Genomic DNA, 22,799 nt, shown 5'->3' on the forward strand with positions numbered 1-22,799 from the left:
TCAAACAATTGTTATTTATGCTACTCAAAAGAGTTGCTTGTGAACTACACCGCTTAAAGGTGCCTCAAGTTCTCACCTCTTAATAATATCACATCCGTTGCCACTGTGTATAGAGTATCGTAGTCTCCTAGGTTACTCAATCTCATTCGATGACTTTTTCCCCTGTGGCCGTATATTACAGACAATAAGTGCTCATCCCGCTCATACCCTAAGTTATTGACAGTATAGTCTCAACATAGAATCAACACTGGATGCAGTTAGCACATCGACATTGATATGTTACAATGTGTGCACCGGGCAACAACTTAATTACAAATTTGGCATCAAATCACGAAAGGAGGGCATATCGAACATGTGTAAAGTAAATTATAAACTTGCGTATTACTCTTTTCAGTGACATGCTTTCGGCCTCTATGAATGAATTAATCCCTCAGCTACTAACCTATATCTCGAAGAGGATTATCAAATACCCATTATATGAAATTTTCTCTCTCTTGCTCCGATCCAATCAATCGCTTTTTAATTATATATGTTCCAGTTTAAAAATGATGAAATCCTCTGAGCAACCGTTGACCAATATACTGGGTACCATGCAGTTGTCGTTTTAAAGTACCAATTAAAGATTCGAATGGGAAGCAGGAAAATGAGTATAAGGGTCCTGCATTTTTCACACAGTCACTAATGTGTAGTATATCATGAATATTGGATAACATAAATCTTTCACCGTATAGATGCTGCATTTGAAATACGAAAGAGTGTAAACACTTTTCCATAGTTGGTATCTCATTAGCATTGATATTTTTACAAGAAACATTCCAAAGGTCTTATGATTTGACACAAATGATTGAAATATATGTCATCTTGAAAAATTTGTTTAAAAATTGGTAAATAATATATGAAAACAAGCTCGAATTCTATTGCTTTCCAGCTACGTCTTTCTCTGAAAGAACGAGGAATACGTGTAATGTTTGATGGAGGTTTAATTGCTAGCAAAAGTTTATCTGATTTATTTATTTTTCGGCCTAAATACTAGGGTTCTTGTTTATTTTTGGGATCAAACCACATCATAATTAACATCCGAAATACTCCTAAACTATTCGTTTAGCCTAAACTGTTACTATTCGGTTCAAAATCTCTTGTCGTCGCGAATTCTGTCGAGGAATTTGAAGCTTAAAATATATAAAACGATAATCATGCCTGTTGTTCTGTATGGCTGCGAAACATGGTCACTTACTTTGAGGGAAGAGCATAGACTGAAAGTATTTGAGAACAAGATCCTGAGACGAATATTCGGACCCAAGAGGAACGGGAATGGGGAATGGCGGAAACTTCATAACGAGGAACTACATAATTTATATGGTTCACCCAACATTGTTAGGGTCTTCAAGTCTAGGAGGCTTAGGTGGGCGGGTCATGTAGCTAGAATGGAAGAAGGTAGAAACGCTTTCAAAGTCTTGACTGGAAGACCAATCGGAAAACGACCATTAGGAAGACCTAGGCGCAGATGGGAGGATAATATTAAGATGGATCTCGCAGAGATTGGAATACAAAGTAGAAACTGGATGCAGTTGGCTAAGGATAGAAGTCAGTGGAGAGCTTTTGTGAACGCGGCATTGAACCTCCGGGTTCCATAGGCCATAGAGTTAGTTAGTTAGTTAATACTCCTAAACACAAACAATGCATATAATCGACCAATGTGCCTTCTAGTTATTTTGTATGAAGTGAGCTGTGTGAAAACAGACTTTCTTTTCACTCCATACTCCTTTGTTTCCGAATAGTTCAAAATATCGGCATCACGCCTTAGAGGACCCTTCGGATTTTCCTTTACATAAGGATAAACTCTTAAGCCTCTTCGCAGATATTTACCCGGTTGTAGTTAAGCATTTACTACACCCATATTTTCCGTTAAATTAAGCCAGTTGTTGTACAGTGCATTTTGCGATCTTATCAAAGGTTCCCATCAAAACAAACAAGGTAACACGTTGTACAAGTTTCTCGAATATCTGTAAATTAGTAGATAATTCAACTCCTGCTTCTAAATCTTTAAGCTGTGAAACAGTTGTTTTGTAGAAAGTACAGTGTAAGAGATCACATTTTTTCATTGAACCTTTTGGTAAACTATGTATGACAAAGATACCAGCTAACAACATATTTTGAGCTTTCCACCGATGTGGTTCATTAATTTCTAAAACTGAAATGTATAATAGCCAAAAAGAGGTGTTGGAGCCAACATTGAACTCCGTCAGTATTTAAAATTCCAGACAAAACAATTCTGCCTTCATCAGAAATTAACTGGGAATTTACGCTTAAATTCGACATAAATGTTACCATCATGTATTGAACTCATAACGTTTCGTGTGTGAGCTCTCGATAAATTTTTAATGAAATCAGGTCGTGCAAAAAGGTTCTCTATTTGAGTCTTTAGATCAAGTATTACAAAGTAGTGTAACTGCCCACATTCATGTTGTAAAATCTTCTACAGTTATTGGAAGACTGTTCAAACAAACTACCACATTTACAACAAAAGTAATGTTCCTTTTGGGTGATTGCTTGCGTTTTATTAAACCTTTTATACGACAAGTGCTTAGAGGTTGGCACATTTTTAGCAATTACAGATTGTAGTAAACTTAGAAGATCATTAATAGCAACCTGTGAAATCTTATGGCGTCTAATAAATTGCATGATGATGTTAACGTCACCTTCTGACTTACTTCCACATCTTTCAGTGAGGTTAACATTATCGTCCATCTCATTTAAGTGATCTAGACTTATTTTATCTCCAGGTAACTTTCTTGGTTGATCAACTATATGTTGAACTGTTGTGATTGGGATGTGGGGTTACTACTTGATACAACGCTTTCTCTTTCAGACAGAATGACGCAAGAGTTCAACACATGATGGTCATTACTGCCATTTGCATCGTCAGCACTTGTACAATTCTGACGATTACACAATCTGTAAGCAGTTGTTCGTGGTATTTTTGCTATTTGTAATGCAAGCGCACTCTCTTCATTTAAATATTGTTTATATGATCATTTATGCAAAGGATTGTTACAGATTTGTGAACAGCTCGAAACTTATCAAAAGCACATAGGAAAAATTATATTCTGAAAACATATTAAAAATACAAGAAAATAGACATAGATGCAGACAGATTAGTTCTGTTCCTCTCTTTTTCACCCTCTGAGCTTCGAACACTGCTTTTCCTCATGGCCATTCGTTTCTGTTGTACACATTTATCTGTCATGGCAGCATGAATCTTCGATGGTTTTACTGATGGGTACTTCGCAATTTAAGTCTGGAGAAAAAAGAAAATACACATTTTTGACGCGCAGACAGAATTAAAATCTGCAGCGAAGAGACAGACAATAAAAATAAAATTTTATATATATATATATATATATATATATATATAAACAACATATAAGAAAAACGAAAGCAAACCTTACAGTCAGATGTATACAGATATTTATAATTCATCACAAGCTTATATACAGTGAAACTTGTGAGTAACGGAACTATTCTAAGCGATAATTTCCCGTTTCAAGGAAGAGGGAAAATATATATAACCCCGTAAATCTTTACAAAATTTATTTTAAATTTTTGTAAAGTTCACTCCCTTTTGCATGTAAAGAGTACCCTACCCAACTCGGAAAAAGATGTTCTAACTGAACAAACAAATGGAAAAGTTCGAAATATAATGTCTATTTTATTGCTACTAAAATAATCGGACACTTTGACATTCCTATCAAAGAATAAATACGGATATCAGAATTGAGAACATAGAAAACTCCTTTCTTCTCAAAAACGTTACTGTTCAGTGTCACACTCCTGATTATTTCACCGCAACAACTTTTTTCCTTTATCATATATACTATAGAATATTAAAGGCAGGTTTAGTTCAGTCGTTAGAGTATCCGACTGCCTGTTCAACGATCCCCGGTTCAAATTTCGGTGGATGTAAAGTGGAGTTTTTCACCTCAGGCCGTCCGTAAGTATCAGATGTCGATACTCACACGATAACCCAAGACTGTAATTCAGTGCCGCCATGAAATTATTTTGTAGATAACATTGTATTACTGGAAGTCCTCGAGTTACTCTTTTCTTGCCTCTTTTTCATTCAACCAATCATATGATTTGCTTGCGTATCGTCCCTTAAATTTTATTTTCTTAAAAAAATAAAATAAAAAAGTAGTTTAATTATTGGCAAACTGTAATCCCTTCCCAGCCAATAACATTCCATTTTTCCTAAATTGAAACTACTGTTAAGAAAGTTCAAAAACATGGTCTGCATAAATCTACTCCCTGTTCACTATTAGTGATCCCAATCAAATCAAACCTACGTGGTCTCTATTGCATCCGCATAAAACAGATCGAATTTTAGGACTGTTAATTTAATGCTTTCCTGTTATTAACTTTGCAAAGTAGTATGTAAAATGTTTGCTTATAATACATTGTTTTAGTTTGATACGCTTCGCCAAATTGAGAATTTGGCAGTAAATGTAGCGGAGTGATACAATACACTTTGTTTACAATAGGATCACCAACAGTGAACACAGTTTAAATATTTTTTTTTAGTTCTGTTGAGCTTTTGTGATGAAAAGATGAATTTATGGGAATTTCTGAACCTCACCTTAAAAGGGACAATTTAGTAAATTTTCCTATCGTCACCTCAGATCGAATATCCTGAAGATTTTAATACAATTAAATGCAGCAGTTAATTGTTTACCTGTTAGTTCAATTTTACTGGAACTTTTTAAATAAAAAAATAGATTACTTACCCTTGATTGCACGAATAACATCTCAACATATTCTTCGCTTTCCCTTGGCCTGTTACTGAGCACGTACTTAGTTCTGTACCGGTAAAGAGAGCAGACATCAAATTTCTAGTAAGCTTTGTGGGACAGTCATTTGAACTTGCCAAACACCTCAGTAGCACAGACCTTTTTAGCGTAACCTGAGGAAAGTCAGTACTCAATATAACTTCATCTCTGAGCGATGAAGTTTGTCCACCAACCTAGAAAGCAAGAAAAGATACACAAAGTTAACTACAATTGTATATGAAAAGTTCGACATATATATATATCGACTTGCACTAAACGTTAACTCAATAGTACCACGCACGTATATTGGTGTGACGTTAGAAAATTGTTAGAATTTATAATTAAATGTGGAAGATATTAAAAATAAAAGTAAATCGAAGCACGCATTTACAGTAGCGAATGTGAATCAGGAAAGGGTCCTAAGTTCGAAGGTAATTGTTACAAGTGAGATAACTGAATGTAACTATGAATATTTAAAAATCTCCTTTTACTGATCCAAAATCACCACTTCAAAACTCAAAGCCACTGTTCACACAACTCATGAAAGGCTGTGCCCAGCCAGATAGCATACGTTTAAGTGGGTGATATATGGTCAGTGGCTTGGCCTGCTAGGCGGTATGATGTGTTTTTGACTTTGTAGAAGGAAGTCTTCTACTTACACGTAGCTTCCCAATCAATCAGAAAATCCACCGACAATCGCATCCTGAACCCGGACTAATTCGGCTAAGCTGTAGCCCACATCACTTAATTTAAACCCTTAAAAAGCAAGCCAGTAAAAAACAAAATACAGTGAGATTTGCATCTTTAGTTTTCCTGGCATGTATATTTTAGGTTTAACTTGCAAACAGTTTTGTGTAACGATCCACGAAATAATATCTTTAATGAATATGCAAGGGAGTTCAAATATGACTGCAACTGTTGCTGTTGCAAACCACAACCCATGCACTCGTTGGTGAGTCTGGGTGAGTACAGCTACTAACTCCATCTTAACTCTTGTGCAGATTAAAACTTACTCAGTGGTGTCCAGGAATTGCGAGAGTGATGAGCGAACAATAACTGCCTGGGAGCGTGCAACAATGCATTATTGATAAAATTTCTCATTCGAGAAAAGGTCGTCATGTCATCTGAAATTTGACAGCGAGACTCCAAATACAGCATGAGGTTTGGCTCCAAGTAGTTAAAGGTTTAAACCTCACTTGGAAGACATGAAATGGGGTGGAAAACGACGCCGTCATCCTCAGTGTTCACGAGTGGATTCGCAACCAATAGAAAAAGTTTATGAAAAGGGTATGAAAATGCTTCCAGAACACTAGCAAAAATTTATCGACTCTAGAAGGGAGTACTTTAAAGGGTGGCATGTTCAAGTCTTTCGCTCTCAGTAAAGGTTTTGGTATTAAAAAAAGGTCATATTTGAACCATCTTGTATATTACAAACAATTAACAAAAAGTCCCATGATTTCTTTAGTAGCATTTTCGTCACCATCGATTACTATATAGTAATAAAAATAGCAAAAAAGTCATCATTACAACTAAAAACATTCAAAATTATGGTAGAAGCTATCCTTAAATGATATACTACAAGTTTCAATAGTCTAAGAAAGAAGAAAAAAAGTATTACTCACACCAGATTCGGAGTTCGACTGATCAGGATTCATGGGAGTATAATTTCAACCAATCTATTAAGAACTGTTTCACATTATGCGGTATTCGCAACCGTTTGTCTCGCATGGAAGCTACTGAGCAGTCTTTTTTTAACCCTGCAACAGTACATTCTTCCTCATGCATTTTTTCTTCTAGAGACGCAATCTTTATCTTTAGCTCTCTACAATTTATACAGCTCTCTGAAACAGACGCAGTGGCATTCGATGCACTAATACCGCGTACTGTAACGTATGAGTTTTCAAAATCTTCTTGCAATGTTCGTTCTTTTCGTGTTGGAGACACTGAGTGTTCAGGAAAGTCTACACTTAAAACACTGTCTCTATCTGTATCATCGTCACAAATTTTAAGGCGCCTTTCGCAGTCAGCTCTTGCTCCTGAAAAAATAAATAAATAACTGTAAGTACAATGAAATTAACGTCAAATATTACAACTTAGTTCTTTATTGTGACCAAGTGGCCAATGCTGCCTTTGTTACGTCGAGAAGCGTATGCGTGCTTAATGCCCACTGTTTGCGCGTGATTTTATTACTGAAGTGCAGCGTCTTGTCTAATACACAGTATATACAGGGTGTTAATAAACCACATCGACAAACTCAAAGAGGTGATTACTCAAAAAAAAAAAAAAAAATATATATATATATATATATATATATCATGTGGACATGAAAGGAAAGTACATAGTTTAGAAGCCAGGACGTCCCCAAACGTGGAAAAAAAACATTGTGGCATGCGATATTTCTAACACGAAAAAACGTGAACTGGCGGTCACTAATAATTCCAAGCTCTCGCCAACGCATTGCGTGTTCATGGCTGCCAATTTGGACCCACCTTTAAGTCCGAGCCTATCTCGGATTCTGTTAGGAGCCTTTCTGAAATTTTGCCATGTGGGGAATCCCCTGCTAAAATATGCATTTTGGAATGGTGTGTATGTGACTTTCTTCAGAGCATAATGAACAGACATTCTATGGTTCCACGTGTTTGAAATACATTATTATTACTTTAGTGCAGTGGTCGCCAAGCTCATGCAGAGTCTGAGCCGTTTTTTTTAAATCCTATTGTGAGCTACCAATCAAAAGAATTACCAACTTAAAAAAAATACCTTTGTTTACTGCCATAAACATACATTGTACATAATTATGCATAAGAAAGTAGTTGAAGTGTAGTTAGTAATGGTAACTCGCGATTGACAGTTTGGCGACTACTACTTTAATTTGAGAAATTATTTCGGCCAATTTGTCGGTGTAGTTCATTAACACACTATATATCTAAAAGTAAGTTTATGTAACTTGAAGTTAAAAGCCAGGCTAATTCACCGAACATATGGATATAATAAATGCATTCAAGAGTAATTTTCCCAACACTTAAATTATTTACTTACTGCTAAATTACATGCAATATTTAAAAAAAAAAAAAAAAAAAAAATCGTATCTCCGGCTCACGCAAAAGTTTGTTAAACTCTCTGCACTACTTAGGATATTCCCCAGACATGGTACACAATTTTCCTATTGACGGGAGCGAATTACATCTCAAATCACTTTAACTGTTCTACAGTTATCTTCTGTTGTGCCTTACGGACAAACTTAATGTCTAGTTTTAGCTTATTCACACTTTGCAGCTCTCTGAAACTGAAGGAAAATCTTAACGTTGACAATAACTGAATATTAAAGAATAAACGGAAATAAAAACAAATACACAGAAAGTTAAGTCATTACTTTTCGTACAGAATTTTTAAGTGTTTCTGGGTACAGCGTCGTACACATTTGCCGGAAAGCTCTAGCTACCGGCGTATGCAGTTTTGGTGCACGAAGTCCCAGTGAGAGCATTTGAACGGTTACATGGTTCGGATTGCACTTTAAACAGTGGGGGTTAACCCTGTGCTTGAATAGATTCAGAATTGCCACTATTCATTTCAGCGCCTCCGAAAATTGTGAATTCGATACTGATCTCGAGCAATTAGGACATTTTAATTTTACCTCCTCCCTTTATCGATGCGGCCCCCATGCCTGTAGGGGCTAATCTTAGACTTGAATGGCTACGGGATTATTATTAATCATCTCAGCAAACCCAGTGACTATGGATTCGACACGAATCACTGACGTATTTAGTATCTTGTTTCGGGGGGAAGGGGCTTGAGGAACAGCAAGAAGCATTTGCGTTGTGCTTACAATGCGATAAAACGATAACTTACTTATTTCGGGAGAGCTTGACCCCATAGCCCCTCGTAAATACGCCACTGGCACTAATATTGATCGTTTTTGATTATTTAACTTATAACCCATATAGAAAGCAGTGACTATTTTCTCCGGAGGGATTTCAACTCAGGGGAATAAAGTAGTATTGCACGCAGTGTGCGAATTGACGGCGGGATGCCAGGGATTCTCCCCTGACAAAACTTTATCCTCCCCCGGAAAATTTTCAACCCTGGCAAAGGTAATTTTCCTACTCTCTCTATTGGAGTTTACGTGTGTGATGGCTGAGTGCGTATATGGATGAAATTTGTCCCTCCCTGGGAAAATATTCAATTCGCAAACTGACTGCGAGGATACTGGTAACTCAAGTTGAGCAAAATTAGAGATTTGCTCCGGTCGGGGAAATTCCCCCCGGCCACCTCCTGAAATCTTCACAGATAGAAAGTACGCATTACTGCTGTATCACCGGACCAGACGAAACTCGAAAAAAAAAAAAAAAGTTTCTCCCCAAAATACTAGGTTGTGACCCTGACACAATTGGTAGTGATTATTGTTTGAAATAAAGTGTGGACGTATGGCATAAAAACTAGTGAATAGAACACGAACCAATTTGTGCTAGGTGGCCACTAAAAAGCATGAATGCTATCTAACCGAGTCAGAAAAGGAGCGCAGCAGGGGGGCTCGAGTGGTAGCGAAGGGGTCCGTCCGTAGGGAGGAGACACGTCAGCGGCGGTGAGTATACTCATAAACACTTTATATGTCATAAAATGTGTGGCTTATGTATTGCAGTTTTGGGGAAGATATTAATGCCATGCAAAAAAGTACCAAATTGCACTAAATTAGGTTTGGTTAGATATTCTTCTTTTCTGTAATTTCAAGTCTTCGTTTTTACACTTACGACAAACTGTTCGCCTGTTTAGTAGACCATGCCTTTCACATAATGTCAACAACTGGCATTTCATATTTTTGTATAACTCGAGAAAACTCAAACATGATATGTAACAACCTTGCTCTTTACGCACCATTTCCATACTGAGTTTCCCATAAATCATAAGTGTATCTCTCCGGCAAATATTCCCTTCCGCCTCTACTATAGTGCCGCTTACAACATAAAAAAACAACTAACAAGTAGTTTCTTAACTTCAAGTATTCCCCTCACCTGACGTTCACTCACTCTACCTCACAAACCAAAATAAATTCTCCAGTTCATCTGGTAAATTGTCTAAAATTGGTCCACCGATACAGCAGTTACCCGGAAAGTATGCCTTTCCAGTTACTAAAAGAGTGAATTTTCAAAAATGCTACATTACGTGTCTGCTTATTTTTAATGAAAAGTTAATATACCTAATTTGCCTTAAGTTTAGAGGTGCCCCTCCAGTTTCAAACCTACAAAAAAGCAGTTAGAACATTAAAAATTATTAGGTTACGCTAGGTTAGGTGTAAGACTTTAGTTAGACTAGAAGGATCCAAAGGCGGATCTAGAAGGTAAAAACTGGGGGCGGTCAGAACCCAGGATATGACGAGTATGCAACATGCTGAAAAAATGTAACACATGCACTAGACATGCGTTTCCAGTGCCTGTACAGTACCTGTACAGATTTTTCATTTTCGTTTGGGGTACTACTTGTATATTCCTGTCCACTGTTTCTTTTGTTCTTTACAAACTTTGACCATTGTTGTTCATTTCGTTTTCTCTTTTTGCCCCGATATTGTTCCTCTTTAGACATACCAACTTCAAGATTGGGAGTTCCTATATCCACAGACTGTTTAGTGTTCGCCATATTGTTTGTTTTGATATGTGACTATTCTTTCTCTCCTGATTAGCTGAATTGGGTTAGACCACTGTTGCACTCAGCTATTTATACAATTTACTCAGGGCAAAAAATCACAAAACTGGTACGCATTAAAATTATCATATTGTGGTCTAACCAATTCCATGCTTAGACCAGTCTTTCATGTGAACAACAGATGGCATCTCAATGCAGACATTCGTGGTAGAGAGGGTTAGACCACTCTTGCGCTCAGCTCCTCAATTAGAATAATTTTACAGAAAAGGCTGGATTTCGATTGGGGAGAGGAGTCCAGATTCCGACGTCCCACCCAATCGTACATTTCTGACAGGAAGAATTAAATTTCAACTATATATATATATATATATATATATATATATATAAGTGTAAATCATGATGCTGCAAGATAATTAAAATTGAGGAAAAACTGCACTGTAAAGTACTAAATATCGGCCAATAGTGGATGCCGTATTTGATTTTTGAACTTACAAAGTTCCCATAACCAGAATTTTGTTGACTTCGATCATTGTCTGACGTTTACTAACTAAAATTTCTTCATGAATTTTGGTGTCCAATTGTATCAGGAGTTCGTGTATTTATTGTAGTTGATGTTGTGATCACATTGTTTGTCCAAGATACTTTTGTCCGCGAATTTAGTTTAGAGTATTTATTCCTTATGAAATGGGATTCATATACTAGTCTTTCAATCTTGAAAATGTTATCAGAAAGACGATAACGAAACATCGCAGAGGTTTCAGCTCCCGAATAACGCACTTGAAGGTAACATATTTTATTATTAATCTAATATTACTGCCTTAATGTGCATAACACTTTAACTAACTTGAAGTTCATTATGGAGAACAATAAGTTTCTGATTCTTTCAGATAATTTAACAAATTTTATTGTGCTTTCATAAATTTTGGTATTTAATTACACAATTTTGGTTTATTTATATTTTAAAAATTGCATACATGTTATTAAGAAGAATGAATTTATAAAAGTATAGGTTGTTAGAACAAATAGACCAATAGATGATGGCAGACTTCGAATGTACTAGAAGAATACCATATTTTCATCGTTATTTTCTTTTTGGTTGGTATAAATGTGAATAAGAAATGGAAGTCTGTGTTTTGAGAATGTTAACTTTTGGCAGGGGTGGCCCTTCAAATTTGGAACTTGTTTTAAATTACGTACTGAGAAATAATTCGGTAAAATATCGTTTACTTGAAAATTCAAAATGTAAGAAAAATGACAGTCTGCCATTATATTTATTTAACTTTCGCTTTGGTAGATGAACATAAACTTTTCACTTTAGTAACGCAATATGGTAATGGAAGCTAACTAGCCCTTTAAAATACGCACTAAAGTATTGCGTGCACATTATTTTGCCAAGAAATAAAAGTTTGTCACCTCGTTCATGTATACTTTTACTGTAGCAGACGAACTTGAGGATCTCACATTTAGAGAAGTGGTGGCAATAGCATGTGAGATGAAAAATAAATAAATAAAAATAATAATATTCTAAAAATAAAATTATGTAAAACTTTGTTCACTCAATCTTTACGTCCGCAGACAAGGTTAAAAGACAATATGAAGTATAAGGGGAAAAAAAAGAAGGAATGTCACAAAACTGGATTTTCGAGAAAACTGCGTTTTAATATTGAAACCTCATATAAAAAGAATAGGGTTAGTCAAATCTTTTGCTCTTTTTTACATGGACATTTCTACATCGTTCGTTGTATGACGATGAACGGATGCAATAAATTATGATTATGATTATGATTATGATTACATCCACGCATGCATGCATATACAGTCAAATAGTATCAAGCGTCACCAACATTTAGGACAAAGCACCCGTTAAATCTCACACGTGGACTTGTTTTTTCCTTGTTTTTTCCCCTTACCCATCATATAATCTATTGTAACTCGTTTTTCAACACTAATGATCAATAATGCGAAATTGTAAAATACTAATATATGGGGATTGATTATAATATGCGTAGATGCGTTATTCTGTTGAAATGAGATTAGTTATTTACGAGACCTCGTTCTCGTGTGTGGAAATAATTCCTAAGCTTCAGTTTCACTCTTATTTTATTTTTTTCTATTTAATTGTTTTTCTTCCAAGAATGATTACTTAATTGAATGTCTGTAGTTGCTACAATAGTTGAAACTAGAATTTAAGAAAAATAATTTAAAGACTCGTTCTATAGATTGACAGATTGAATTAAAAAAAGTGAAGTTTAGTCCGAGGATCTCTGAGGGAAGCTCAACTTCCGTTCCAACTTCCGTGACATTTCTCTTTTTACTCCTTTTATTCGACGGAAGGGAGTTTTTGATCACATTTTATCATAAAAGGATAATTTAAAATGTATTTTCATTAATGTTCATTTAGGGACCATATAAACATAAGTAATACCTACAAAATATTCTAATTAGCTTGTTATGGAATAAAAATAGCCATTTTCTTTGACCTGAGACATCAAATGTGCATTTTTCCTGGCAGTGACCCTTCAACTAAAATTCTTAGCTGTAATGATAGTTCTACACTACACATTTTCATTAAGACAATTGTGAATCATGTTTAATTTTACCTCTTGATAACCCATTTTATGCTAACGTGCCGTGAAGTGCACCTCAAAAATTGTTTCAATAATATCTGGCCACCATTTCTTTAAAAGTGAAATCTTAAAGCTCTCTGCCATAGTGAAAGTTACGTGAACGAGATGACAGAATAATACGTATGCAGTATTTTAGTGTATATTTCAAAGGGTTAACTTCCATTACCATTTTACGTTACGGAAGTGAAAAGTTCATGTTCGTCTGCCAAAGTGAAAATTAAGTGAACATAATGATAGACGACTTCTTCTTCTTCTTCTTTTTTTTTTTAACGTACCACGGTAATGTCGGCTATGCTAAAGGAGACGGTGATAATGAGAAAGTTACGAACTTTCAAAGGGTACTATTGACACTCAAAGATGGCAGACGTTTATTATTATTATTATTATTATTATTATTATTATTATTATTATTATTATTATTATTATTATTATTATTATTATTATGTCGGCTAGGCTAAAGGAGACGGTGATAATGAGAAAGTTACGAACTTTCAAAGGGTACTATTGACACTCAAAGATGGCAGACGTTTATTATTATTATTATTATTATTATTATTATTATTATTATTATTATTATTATTATTATTATTATTATTATTATTATTTACTTATTTATTTATTTATGTATGTATTTATTTATTCACACTCATGCCAACAAAATGAAAAAAATAATAGTAAAAATTTGGTACCCATGTAGTACATTTTGCAGTTGAGTGTAGAAAAGACAGGGGAAAGGAAAAAGAATGCTAGAGAAAAGCTTAGCAATTTTGAGTTTCATTATGACACACAAAATTTAAAACTACATCACCCCACTTATTTGACATATAAAACTAATAGCAGCAGAAAAAAAAAGAAAAAAAAAATGAAGCGTGTGAATGAAATAGATAAACAAACATTAAAGATGTTGATTTAGCGCTAGGCACTAGACCAGTAACGAAGATATATTGGACTAAGGTATGATTTCTTGGATAGTGAATGTTGCTTAAATAGAGGAAGCTAACAAATGTCCCATATAACAAGAAAAATTATGATATATATATATATCACAGTTAATCAAATAATAAGATTTTGTTCTAGCATTAAAATAACGAATGTTCGAAGTATCCATTATTCGAATTTTAACAACATTAATATGTATTAGCTTATTGAAAGTAATTATTTAACATAAAATTAAATAATGATTTTAAAAAAATTAACGTCTCATGGTTATGCCTTTTAGGCTAAAGGAGTCAGTACGTGCAATGTGATCATGAATTTTCTTGTAATTATATCATTGATTTGTACATTCAGCTACTTTCGAAGAGATAAAAATAGGAATTATTTCTTTCTAGTTAAATGTTTTTATTGCAGATTGTACAGGTTCTGGAGTTTAACAGATCAACCAAACTATGATGCTAAAAATCCACAGCTAGTGGACTTACCACATAAAAAAAATTACCATAATAGTATGGTTAATGATCCACTAAAATTTCATCCAGTCGACGTCAGTTGGTGGTCTGAAAATGTAAGTAAAAAATCCTAAATATTCTTCAATGAAATAAGCATATATAATGGTTAATATCATTGCTACAAATTTGGCAGATCTTGGTTCAAGTCTGTGGCAAGTCATCTTGGTTGGATGCCTTTTATATTATTTTTTCTCAATGTTAATTTGTGTATTTTTGAATATATAGGCCAAACGGGAAATTTTTATCTGAAAGTTCCCTATTACATCCACTTATGACCAACATTGACATTGAATTACCCTCGTTTGGTCTATCAGCTCCCTGCTCTTCATTGTTTATTTACAGAGTGTTTCTAAACAACATCGACAACGTTTGGGAGGTGATTCCTGACACCATGATAAGACAAAAAGTATAGATCAACCAGGGTGCACAAATGCTTCCTTTCAGAGTTATAGGCTTCCGAAAACATGAAAAAATGAACTTTAAAGGTCCATAGCTCCAAAACTATGGGACCTACCGTAGTTGGGTCAAGACTTCGCTTAGAAACTAATATGTGCCCTATCCAAAAATACATGTTTCAGATTCCTAAGATACACTCGCTACAATTTTTATAGAGGGAGTTTGGCTACAAGCATATAATCTGAAGTACTCACCAACTACCTATATAAAAATTGTTGCGGAAGTACCGCAGGATTCTGAAATTTGGATATTTGGATAGGGCATGTACAAGTTCCGTGGTGATGTCTTGACCCGACTACGGTAAGTCCCATAGTTTTTAAACTATTGACCTTTAAAGTTCATTTTTAGATGTTTTCGGCAGCGTGTAACTCCGAAAGGAAGCATTTGTGCATCCCAGGTTGGTCTTGTCTTTGTGTCAGGAATCACCTCCCAAATGTTGTTGGTGTTGTTTTGAAACACCCCGTATATCGTATTTTATTCTTAACCCACTTAGCTTCACTCCTGATTTTATCATAATTTTCTCCATATAAATCTGTTTGAATTTATGCAAGATTATTGCTGTTGTTCAAGTAAAGTACTGTATATGGAAATTAATAAAATATAATAGCTTATGATGCACTATATCTTTTGAAATGTAAATTCCATTTGATCTGATCGAATTCGGGTAGAAAATAGAGAATGCAAGTAACAAGGCTCTCTGCTTCAAGCACGCAGTTCACATTCAGTAGAGAAGGAATAATGCATCATTTATTATGATGAATACGTTTTACACATAGGTGTATTAATATATTTATATTTGTTGTTGCTTATTATTATTTATGCTAGATGTTTCTGTTAATATTGTGTGTTACTATTATTATTTTACACAGGCTTTGATTATAGCAAGGTATTCTGGATCAATTAGTGTTTGCTCAACGAGAAATCTTCAAAACTTACTGGGTGACTCTCCTGAGTTTTTTGATGGCCAACCGCAAGTGTCTTCAATGTGTGATAAAGGTTTCCTTGGACTTGAATGTGAATTACTAGTGGCCTCTAAGAAGAGAATTGGATCAGATGACGAAAACTCCATTACTTCGGTGTCAGATGTGGTAAGAATGGCAATCAATATTTACTTGGTATAGACGTATTCAGCTGTTATTTAGAGATTATATCAATTCGGAAAAATCTTCCATTAGTGCTGTCCTTGAGTAACATACATGCATATATACATTTTGTATTTAACATTGAAAGAATTGTTGTTCAAATTTGCTAAACATGATTGTACATTTAACTATCAATTCTTCTGATGGTAAACTTCATTTTGTCAATTATTTGTGATCAAATTAATTAATTTTTGTTCCTGAGGTAACAGAAATTATTTAACCTATCCATGCGAAAATTACTGAAGAAAAACTTTATGAACCTGATTGCCTGATGACAGAACTTTCTTTGTCTTTCTGCGATGAGCTTTTGTAAGTCAAAAATTTTCTGCAGAAATTCCAAAATAAAAAATCAAGATGATACTATCATGTTTTTATTATAGTGTTACATGAAGCATGGTAAACAGTTTTTAGCGGTATCCCTAGTTCGAGTTGCATAAAAAACAGTCCGAACTATATTTGTGCGAGTCGTCTGTGCATTTAAGACGTTTACACAAAGCGGGCATGTTTTTATACTTTTCTGTTGGCAACTTTTATTTTCCTCTGGAAATATTTCTGCACAGGCGCGGCAGATTTTCTGCGATCACATCGCAGATCGCGGCATGTTCTGCTATGGGTCTTGATTATTCAATTAGAAATTTCAAATATTTTTGTCCCACATTGTCATTCATGCACATTCAAATTTGTATTCAGTGTTGTTCTTAATGTTCACTGCTTATTTATTTGAAGGACGTGGGGAAGTACAGTGGTAATCAATAACAAAATCAATTGGTAATCAACAACAAAATCAGTGTTGGTTACAATTGTATTCCCCGATGCCCTTCATTTTTCAATTCAGTTACTAAAGATGTTTCATAGCCGTAAATTTATCATTATTTATTTGTTTCATTTTGAGATACACGAATTTAACTTCTCTTTCATCAGGAAAGCAGCGATGATGACGATGGAACAGTTTTAAGTATGAGTTCTTCCCTTGTGAAAGAAGCAATCTACTGGGTTACAGATAGTGAGCGTTTTCAACCAAAACGCAAAAGATCTAAGCTTTTATACAGAACGTACAGATTATTAGGATTGAAAAGTACTACTCCGGAAGAACTTTATTCGAGAAAGGTATGCAATGCCTTCTAATGACTTTTAGTACTTTCATAGAAGATTTTCAAATGTATTTGTTTTCACAAGATCATGTTGCTTTTCATACTTGGGTATTGATTCCCTCGTGGATTTAAGTGTGTTATTTTTGTATTTGTTTGTACCTGTATGTAGATCATGTTTTTGGTATATCGAACATTAAAAAAATATTAATTAAAACTTGATAATCATACAATTCTATATTTGTTTAATTAATAATTTGATGTGTATTTGTATAATTGTAAAGAATTATATAATTATATTTACATGTCCCTCAACAATAGTATTTTTATCCGCTAAAGGCTATGTATCTTATTTTACCTTTTGTATGTTTGTTTATTCTGCATAAACACTTAAATGTTCCCTTCTTGCGTACTTTTAACCATAGTAGATGTTATATATGATGTTTCAGTCGCCAATACAAAATAATGTTAGCAATGTAACTCAATTTCAACACAATTAACAATTACAATAAATAGGTGTTGACGCGTATGCACTATATTATGAGATGTGATTATCTGAACTAAATTTATTCATATTACAAGAAGTTTGTTTAAGAGTTAACTAGCAAAATATCACGCATATGTTAACATCTTTTATAGATATTAATTTATGCATGGCCTGTAGCTTATGATTTAGAGGCTGTCAATTTGTATATTTTCTAGTGAATTTATTCTACAGATTCGATTTTCTTTAGTTTTTAATGCTATACCGAAATTGTTGCCGATATTTTCCCCGACGCTTTTAACACCTAAACGAACCACTTCCTATTATGTGATGTTTACAGAGCTATTTTTTGTACCATTTGTTGTCACAAACCGTTCTCCGAAGTCATGCCATTATCCTGTACATAAATTTCGCATTTTGCTACTCGAATATCTTTTTTTTTTTTTTTTTTTTTTTTTTTAATATTTTTATTATTATTTGGAATAATTTGTTTGAGAATATTTCTTAGAAATGATATTATTTTAAATATCTGTTTAATATTTTATTATTGTTAAATAAGTAAACTTAATAACTGGTATCAACTTGATTTACTACCCAGATTGATAATGAAGAATATGGTGAAGCACTGGCTTTGGCTCATGCATATGGTCTAGATTGCGATTTAGTGTACCAGAGACAATGGAGGAATAACAAAGTATCAATATCAACGATTCATGATTATTTGGTAAGTCATTTGTTATTTCTTAAAGTTTATGATTATTTCTGTCGTACTTATTTCAATTTGCTAAGTTTCCATCGAACTCAGGTGTTTTTAGTTGGATGTGAAAGAGAAGATGGAGATTGTTTCTTATAGAGGGTTGGAGAATGAGTCATGGCAGCTCAGTAATATTTCGACAATTGAAGGATGTATGAAAAATGTGTCACATACAACTGAAAGAGTATCCACAATGGCAGGAATCATGAAAGAAAAGCCAAGCAACCCTATGACATATACATGTATTAATGCACATTTTACAAAAACTCGTCTCATTATATGTCACGGCAACGCAGTAATCTAATAATTTGAAAATGTGGACGGAAAATGCAGATTGAGGAAGGTAATTCGACACGAGTACTTTAGCCTCTGATAGACGGCTCTGTGTATTGTACTGGATGAGGGTGGGGTGCTGGGAAAACAGTCTTGGTGTAAAATAGAAGCGACTAGAGTGGAACAGTGATCGTACATCAAAGTGGCTGATCTCCGGGTAAGAAATGCGAGTGCGTGTCACCAAGAATTGATATAAGCGTTAGGGAATAATGCTCTGCCATATCGAACTGCCGTTATATGAGTAGTAGCGTTTTAGCGAGGACGCCAAACAACCGGCGACATGGAACGGTCAGGCCAGACTAAGTGTGTGTGGACCGATGTTCACTTACCGTGTCGGGACATTTGTTGGATAACGATAAACGATGAACGCTGCGTGAATTAGAGACGGAGACTGAAATTGAGAAGCACACTATTTATAAAATTTTGGCGCAAGATCTGAACCTACTTAATGGGTTTCACATGCCATCACTTAGGTTCAAAAGTGGACACGATATGCAGTTTGTTCCTATCACCTACAGCGCTATGAGAATGAAAACAGCCGATTTCTTTTCAATATCATCGCCATGGATGAATTCTGGGCCAGGGCGTATGACCCTGAGTTGAAATCGCAGTCCTCAGAGTTAAGACATCCAGGATCATCACGTAGGCAGAAGCTTCGGCAGAATCCCTGGCTCATACGAGTGATTATGATTGTGGCATTTGATACAAGGGGTACTTGTTTGTCAGTTCGTTGCTTATGGCATCAAAGTCACATGTGTGCGGGACGTACTGCGCCGATGGGAATGGAAAGAGTCGGAACACCGAGCGTATTCACCGGATTTGTCACTGCATGATTTTGACCTCATCCCCAAAGTGAAGAAACCACTGCGTGGTAAACGATATGCGACTCGCCTGGACATTAGAAATGCTGTACGCCAACAGATCAACGCTTCAGGCATGGTGCAGAAGATGGTGGTGGCGATGGTATTCAACGTCCTACAGTTTTAACGTGGAATCCGAACCACATGATCTCTCACTGAGAAGTGAACTCGGGTCTCTCAAACCAAAGGCGCATACGCTATCGACATAGCCGCGAGAGAACTCTATTTGTTGATTGGCGTAACTTACTAAGAACTGAGATAATGAGAGATTATGCCTCATAATGAAAAATGTCAGAAAAATAGACGAGATAGGAAACAATCTGGATTTCTATGAATACCAATCCGGATTCGTTTGGTGGTACTAGGAAGTCTCGGACATAAAAATAAATAAAAGCTTGAACTTGGTTCAAATCCATTTGAAATTGTCTGTGCAGAACTTACTGTGTGTGTGAATTTTGGGTATAATGTGGAAAAGAAGAAAGTAAAAATACTTGGTTTTATTAACGAAAAAAGACTAGATTACTTTTTAAAATATCTTATTTAATTTTTCATTTATTGTTTGGTATTTTTTTACACGCAGAATTCCATGTTCTTAGGATATCAATATAAAGAAAATAGTCATTTTATAGCCACTGAAATTAATTCATAATTCATTGACAAATTGCGCAGGTACCAAATAATATGTGCGCGTTGAAGATCAGTACAAATTTTCGAATTTTAAAGATGGCTACTTGCAGTTTATTTTCATTGTTGCTCTGTAATGGGCTTACAGATTTGAAAAGCATTTCTTTGATTTCACTCAGAGGCTTTGTTTTTAAAATTGATATTATTATTGTTATATTTTACGTTCTACAGTTATGCTTCATGATTGATAATGAAGATAGTGATGAAATAATAACAAAAAGGTAACTATACTCTAAATATGAATGAAACTTACGCCTGATATGTCTTGTAAGGGTTCTTTTATTCATAAATCTTTTGTTGAATTCAATATTCAGGTTGTCATGTATATCTTTATATATATATATATATATAATATTAAAAAAGATCTCCATTACATATTTTGTTTTCGTTTCTCGTAGAGCAAGATAACTAAGCAGTCATGGGTTTTGCAAGAGTGTAAAGGGCGTGTTCCAGAAACTTTAGATGCAGCCAAGGAATTGCTTCAATTTGGCTTAAAGAGGACAAATCTAGAAGTATTCGCTGCTCTAGGTCAAGGTATAATTTGAACTGAAATACACATTTACTAGAACTTGTAGAATCAGTTTCCCTTAAATTAACATTTCTTTCCTATTAATAGGATTACTATGTTAACATAACGTTTATAGTTTTGGAACATTTTTCTGGAATATTTTGTTAGAGACAACGCAAAATTTCTGAAGGCGCTTTTGAGTTCAGAGTTTTAATTGTATTTTTTTTTCTTTCTTTTTCCTTCTATGGATGACCTTAAAAAATCTGCACTTTCTATTCACTTAGATATGGCTGACTTGACTAGAAGGAATTATTTTAACATTAAATAATAATAGTAACAACATTGTTTCGAGTTTCTGCAGAAAGTTGCAGTTGCTTAAGAAGGCTACGTCATATATTAGGTTCTTTACCGTAATGGTTAATGGTGTACCTATCTGACATGTAAAAACATTTTGTTAACCCATGATGCTGTTCTCCGTTCATACACACATATATACAGCCGACTACTACCCTAAAGTTGAAGATAGTCAGCTAACACAATATTTACCGAACAATTTCGTTTTTTAAACTTACAACAGAGCGTACTTTCAGTTGCTCAGTGCAACTTTCGTCCTGTTTATATGAAAGGGGATAAGGAAGAGAGGAAACTTGAAGAGTTGGTAACTTTAGAATATTGTTACGCAAATGAATTGTAAGACAGTCATATTGTAGATACATCAATTTGTTGTTCAACAATTTTTCAACGAGTTTTGATTACAATCCACTGACATAAGTACAACCTTCTAAAGTTAACTATTTTTTTTAATACCCCGTTTTCGAACTAGATTAAAATTGCAATAAGCAATAGAATGGATAGTCTGCAATGAGATTAAATAATGGAATTAATAATTCAGAATTAAATAATAGAATTGATAATTCATGCCATATTGTACTTTCAGTATTAATGAAGAATCACGCCAAACTACTGAAAATTAATTGATAAGATTCAATTTATTCCTACTTGATATTGGGAAACAACACATACGAGGTATGTTCAAAAAGTATCGAATCATTTTTTTCCCGCGTAAACCAATGAAGCGCGGGAGACTTTCTTCAATGTAGATGTAGAGGGGGCACTTATGCGCAGTCGTGAATTTTTTCCCGCTCGCAGAAAGTGTCAGTCGCTGACTGTCGGCCAGCGAGTGAAGATGTGTAGTAAGCGGTCGTCGGATTTCAGTTTTTGTAAAATGACAGAAAACCTTGAGCAGCGATACTGCATCAAATTTTGCCAAAATCTTGGTGATACCCAAGCGGAAACTATTCAATCGGATCGCTACATTCAATTTTAAACGAGAATTTGGAGAGGAGGAGTGTGTCTATGAAATTTGATTTAGGCATTCATCGCCGAATACAACATTCCTGCGTGTTGTCAGGCTCCCTGCTCACCCGACGTGGCTCCATGTGACTTGTGTTTATATCCCAAGCTGAAAATGGCACTAAAAAGGACCCGATTTGAGTGAAGAGAAGAAATCATGCGGAATGCGACGGCACAGTTGCTCACCATTCCAAAAACTGCGTTCCAGAAGTGTTTCCAACAATGGCGGGAACGCTGGGAGAATTGTGTGTATTACCAAGAAGACTACTTTGAAGGGGATTAGTGTTTCGGATTTCCAAATCAATAAGTGTATTTTTGCCAACCAAAGGTTCGATACTTTTGAACACACTTCGTCTTCGAGAGAAATAAATATACGAAATAAGAAAAATCAATATCTTTCAGAAAGTACCTTTATGTTTGCAGTGCATTTAGATTTGAAAAAAAAATCTCAATATTTTATGTATAATAACACGAAAAAGTTGTTCTTGTGCATGGAATATGCTAGGTATCTTCAACCGGTCCCAGATGATCATTTTTCAAGTTCAGTGTTCTTTGTTTGCTCTATACTTTTGCGCAAGCTTTTCGAAAGTTGTTGGGAATAT

The 22,799-nt window shown here is 34.8% G+C and overlaps 1 protein-coding gene across 1 annotated transcript in view; it reads left to right on the forward strand.

The window, feature by feature from the left end:
* Positions 1-22,799, forward strand: part of LOC145675670 (NBAS subunit of NRZ tethering complex-like) — a 163,537-nt gene that overhangs the window by 38,024 nt on the left and 102,714 nt on the right. Inside the window, exons 9-13 of the mRNA XM_081746258.1 lie at positions 14,438-14,591; positions 15,861-16,079; positions 17,055-17,240; positions 18,304-18,429; positions 20,735-20,870. Coding sequence (XP_081602384.1) covers positions 14,438-14,591; positions 15,861-16,079; positions 17,055-17,240; positions 18,304-18,429; positions 20,735-20,870 — 821 coding nt within the window. The remainder of the gene's footprint in view (positions 1-14,437; positions 14,592-15,860; positions 16,080-17,054; positions 17,241-18,303; positions 18,430-20,734; positions 20,871-22,799) is intronic.

The sequence above is a fragment of the Thermobia domestica genome, chromosome 2, assembly GCF_964235325.1.
Source record: "Thermobia domestica chromosome 2, izTheDome1.hap1.1, whole genome shotgun sequence".
Taxonomy (NCBI): domain Eukaryota; kingdom Metazoa; phylum Arthropoda; class Insecta; order Zygentoma; family Lepismatidae; genus Thermobia; species Thermobia domestica.